The following is a 5,373-nucleotide window of genomic DNA, read 5'->3' on the forward strand; positions in this document are numbered from 1 at the left end:
GACTGCTGTACTTCATTTTGCCCAGGCATCTGCTGCATATTGCCCCTTTAACACTGAACACGATGGTATGGTGGATGAATGGAGTAAACACAGGCCTTTCATTCAGGCAGCTGGGGTTTGAGATCTCTGTATGAGGTTTTCTTTCTGGCTTTCAACTGAAAAATTTGGATCAAGTAAAGGTTCAAAGGTGACAGAGGCCTTTTGCAGAGAATGCAAAATGTTGCAAATATGGTTTAAATGTTAACATTCAAAACAAACAAGAAAAAACTCCGACTTGTAAAGCTATTCTGAGCACCTTTCACTGGTGACCATAGTCGTTTTTAAATGTCTTTTCAATGGAAAAATACTCACTGGGATGTGGGTAAAATGTTCAGCGTCCACATACTTTTGGCAACATATCGCATCAGCCTAAGATAAGATACAGCTTTATTCATCCCGAAGGAAACTGTCATGCAGCAGAAATCACAAAGCAAAAAGACGTACACATCAAGAGTCCAAAGATAAACTGTCAATAAACACAAATCCACAAAATTCAAAATATACACAGCGCCAAAAATATAAACAAGGTTAACGGAGAGGTTGCACACACCCTGTTCAAAGCTCTCTCTCATTCACACACACACACACACACACACACACACACACGCAGAAACCTATTTTCTGCCTGCCGCTCTATCTCTGCTATTTTCCCTCCAGCTACATTGTGATGACCTCGAGAGCCATTTATTAACATGGATTATATGTCGACAGGAACAAAACCTGGCAGAAAACCCGCAGTTAAACCTCTCTCTCTCTCTTCCTCTTCCTCTCCTCCTTTGAACTGATACACACACCACAAGCCTGACACACAGAGATTGAGATTAAAGGAAAGACAGAGAGAGACGGAGGGAAAAAAAGGACAAAGAAATGGATGAGAATGGAAGAAAAATTGACCATCGTTGGCCTTTTCTTGGTTCATCATTCAGAAAGGCCCCGAGTTTTGATTTTCTCTCCATGTTTGAGGAGAGCCATCAATAACTGCTATTAAAGTCAAGCAGCTTCTGACTCCTTTCTTTTTTGGGAGATCAGAGGAGAAGCGAGGGAAGAGGAGCGGACAGGTAACTCAGCTCAAAAAACCACCAATATACCCAGAAAGTGACAACTAAAACAGGTAATCTGTGGGTGTCAAGTGTGTTCAAGTACAGGACTTTAGATCAAAATAAACCCCTTTCAACAAACACTGACACTGGTACTCTAGAAGCAGTGTTGGGAGGGTTAATTTGAAAATGTATTCTGATACAATACTGATTATCATTAAAATATTATCAGTAACGTAATCAAAGTATCACCATATTAAAGTTATGTAATTTAATTTCTTTCCATTACTTTTGGATAACCTCAATCCCAAATACACTTTCTTTTTTTTTTTTTTCTTTTTTTCTTATTTCTTCAATTACATTTTCAAGGTGCAACATACATACATCTCCAAACAGTAATCCTTATGTCAGTGTCTTTATTGTCCCGTGTTGGTGGTGGTGTCCTCTTCTTGTGTTCTATAATCAGTCCATTTTTTTCAATTTTTCATTAAATTGTGCCTCATGTGTTCTTAGTTTATGTGTAAGTATCTCCTTTACAAATGACTCTCCTCAGTTGGTGGTTTCACTTTATACCATAATCTTGTAATTGCTTTTTTACTTGCTGTACTTTAACAAGGTACTCATCCTCTTTTTGTTTTATGTCTTGTGTCAAATTTCCCAAGTAAAGTATCTTGCATGTTTTGGGTGTCTCATAACCTATTTTTCGTAGACCCCACCATATCTTATCCCAGTATCTTCTTATCTTTTGACATGATCTGTGTACGATCTACATTCATGTGTCCACATGATCTCCAGCATGGTTGCTGGTCAGACACCAGTTCCTTCCTAATCTTTAGAGTCATGAAAAATCTGACCATATTTTTCCAATTGAATTCTCTCCAAATCCTGGAGCCAGTGGACGTGCACTGTGTTTAACAAATATTAAACCATTCTTCCTCAGTTATTTGTTCATTCAACTCCTTTTCCCATTTTTCTTTTATATAAAGAGAGGAAGTCTTTTTGCATGACATCAAACTTCTATATAAAGCTGAGATTACTCTGCATTTTCCCCCCTCATAAGCTTTCTGGAATATCTCAATAATTTCATTATTGGTGTCAGTTTTTCAAAACTCTGCAGTTTACCCCGTTGGACCACTGTACATATTGCTGTGATGCCTTTTCTCGCCCATTCCTTGAACCCTTTATCGTTTATACCAGGCATAAACCTAGAATCAAATGCAAACCAACTCAAAATTTTTGTCGCTTTCTCCAATTTATACCTTTCAGCAATTATATTCCATATTTCAACTGTAGTTCTGGTTAATAAAACCAATTGATTACCTAATTTGCTCAACAGTCCTTTATGTGCTATTAGGTTTCGCACTTCAGTGTCTATCGTCCCTATTTCTATACTTTTCCATCTTGTCACATACTCATCCTTGCACCAGTAAATCGAAAGGTCTGATTTGTGCAGCGCAGAAATATTCCTTAAGGCTCGGTAAAGCCAAACCTCCTTTGTCTTTAGGGAGCTGCAGAGTCTTGTATCTAATCCTGGGTTTCTTTCCTCCCCATATAAACCTCGATATCCACTTATCCCATTCTATGTATTGTTTTTGTGGGATCGTCACTGAAAGGGATTGAAACAAATATAAAAGCCTGGGTAGAATATTTATCTTAATTATCTCTATCCTTGAGCTGAAATCCAAACTAATACCTGACCATCTCTCCAAGTCTCCCCTAATTTCTTGATTTATTTTTGTGCAGTTTGCATCATATAGTTTACCTTTTCTTTTTGTAATATGTACTCCTAAATATTTTATTGATTTAGCATTCCACTTGAGTTTGCATGTGTCATTTATCTCTTGCAACGGGGAGTCATTTATTGACAAAATCTGTTTTAATTATGGCACTCTTAATGCAAAGCTGACATTGTTTGACATCTTCCTTATGACAACTTGACATTATCAAACATACAGAAACTGTTTAGCTTTACATTCTAACATCACATTAAACTGTCACTATTATGTGTGTCATGAATCTTTTTCCTTGACCTCAAGTTGAGTGTCACATTTTGCACTTGTCATGAAGAGTCACAAAATGTTATCAGGCCAGTTAAGCAACAGAGTGCAGTACCAAGGTGAATTATTTTACAGAATTAGCTGACACACAGACAGCAGTTAGCTAATTAGGCTAATCACTGTCTGCTGTTATCTGTAACTGGCATTAGCTAGTTAGCTCCTGCCACCACAGCTAGGCAGCTAATTAACTCCATCAGCTCCAGTGTGCCAGGAGCCAAACCTGGCAAGAAACCCACCTTGGTATTGCTATATTCCTTGTGAAACTGGCCACTGTATGGTAACTACCTATTTCTAGAGGCCACTCTCTGGACCTGTGTCCTAAACGCCTTGCAAAAGATGAAGTAGATGAGCGGGTCCAGGCAGATGTTGAGAACTGACATTATCATGGTCAGCTCCAACAGGTCGGAGAAAATTTTGTGCCATGAACAGTTCCTCCACAGGTAAGTGTTGGGGAGGCGGATCAGGTGATAGGGGACGAAGCAAAAGCAGAAGACACAGACCAGCACTAACATGTTCCTCTTTGACTTTAAGAGCTTCTTGGAACTGGAGGACTCTAGCTGTGTCTGCTGCGCCAGCGACACCCTGCGAGAGACACTGTAGTAGAAGAAGACCAGAGAGACAAGGACAAGCAGGAAAATGGCGGCGGAGCAGACATGTATGATTTTATAGAGCAAGGTGAGCTGGTCACTGTGTAAGTCTTCACAGCTTACTGGGACTGAGGTCGAAGGTTTCAGAGTATAGACAGACAGAATGACATAGGCGCTCATCATGGCCAGGAGTAAAAACCAGGTTAGAGTGGAAATAATGTGAGCAGCATGCACCGTCTGCAGGATGTGACCTCCTGAAGTTCCTTTGACAATCTTCAGATACCTGCAGAGAGGAGAGGCATCATCAGTACATAACTTCAACAAATAACTGTTTCAACTTGAAGTTCGGCATCGACCTCATGTTCTCCTCAAAAGGATATTGTAAGTGTAAGAGATGTACTTCAAAAACAAACACACTACTTTGAACCCAGTTTTTGTTTTCTGTGTATTGACATAACCGTATTGATCATATATGTTACATATGCTCATATTGATAAAATTTGTAGTAAATTATGAGTATGCTTTAGGTGAAGTTCAACCAACTTCGGCCCCTGATGGGCAGTTGAGAAGACCAGAGTGTTTTGTTGTGTCAAGCACGGTAATTAAACAAGAGGACAGACCCAAATGTGAACTCTATGCTTGACAGGAAGACAAACTGGCAATTAAATAAAGGAACGACAAAACTATAACACAAGGAACTAATCAGGGGCCGGTGAAAGTAATCAGTAAGGGGTAGAGAAAAAGACAAAGACTGGAAGTAAAACAGCGGAAACAGGAGCCAAAAAACTCAAAATAAAACAGGAAACAAGTAAAGTAAAATCCAAAACCCTGACACACAGCCAGTGACAGGCAACTCTGTATGCCCACAATGCCACATTGCCACCCACCTCTAGCTTACCTGTCAGCAGCAATGTAGACCATGAACAGGATGCTGGCATACATGTTGAGGAAGAGGACGGAGGCGCCAAAGTTGCAGTAGAACAGGCGGATGGTGACAGAGTTGTTGGCGTAGTTGATGATGCGGATGGGGAGAGACAGGCACAGCAGGAAGTCAGCAGCTGCCAAGTTCTTCAGGTAGACCATAATGCTACTGGGCGCCTGCTGCTGAACTCGGCAGAAGTAAAACTTCATGATGTAGCCGTTGAGGAGCAAACCCACCTGCAGAGGAAACCAGGTGAGGGTGGAGATTTACAGCAGTTCACAGCATTCAAATTTGATAATTTTGAAATGGAAAAAAATATCTTGATAGACAGAAGATAATATTGTTCTACCCAATTTAATTTCTGTAAATCAAACATATTAATATAAAAGTAATTTCATTGCATGGATCTTTTACAATATGGTGAACATACATTTAGCTTTCACTGTGCTATGCACATGGGCTCAACCAAAAAACGAGGATGCTATTTCTGGAGGTGGGTGTCCTCTAACCAGGCAGAAAAACAGCTGTAGAGGTTGTCTGTGCAAGCAGCTTATCAAGACCCATTATGTTTATTGTTACCACTGGTGGCCTTGGTAGTAATGCATCTGCATTTGTTATGTGGCAGGTTTAAGAAGGAGGATGTGGACTTGTGCAGAATCAGAAGAAGTGGAGCTGGCTGGAAGTAGGGGTGGGGAGGAATTTTGTGACCCACGCAAGTATGGAGTGCCTGC

At 40.2% G+C, this 5,373-nt stretch overlaps 1 protein-coding gene across 1 annotated transcript; it reads right to left on the reverse strand.

The window, feature by feature from the left end:
- Nucleotides 1-3,390: 3,390 nt before the first annotated feature.
- LOC146329655 (P2Y purinoceptor 14-like) lies at nt 3,391-4,878 on the reverse strand. The gene is made up of 2 exons (XM_084712463.1): nt 4,619-4,878; nt 3,391-4,003 (listed from the first exon to the last, which is right to left on the reverse strand). The coding sequence occupies exons 1-2, from the start codon at nt 4,849-4,851 to the stop codon at nt 3,415-3,417; spliced, it is 822 nt and encodes a 273-aa protein (XP_084568589.1). The 5' UTR covers nt 4,852-4,878; the 3' UTR covers nt 3,391-3,414.
- Nucleotides 4,879-5,373: the final 495 nt, after the last annotated feature.

Source organism: Lutjanus erythropterus, chromosome 3 (genome assembly GCF_056507025.1).
Source record: "Lutjanus erythropterus isolate fLutEry1 chromosome 3, fLutEry1.hap2, whole genome shotgun sequence".
Classification (NCBI taxonomy): Eukaryota; Metazoa; Chordata; class Actinopteri; order Lutjaniformes; family Lutjanidae; genus Lutjanus; species Lutjanus erythropterus.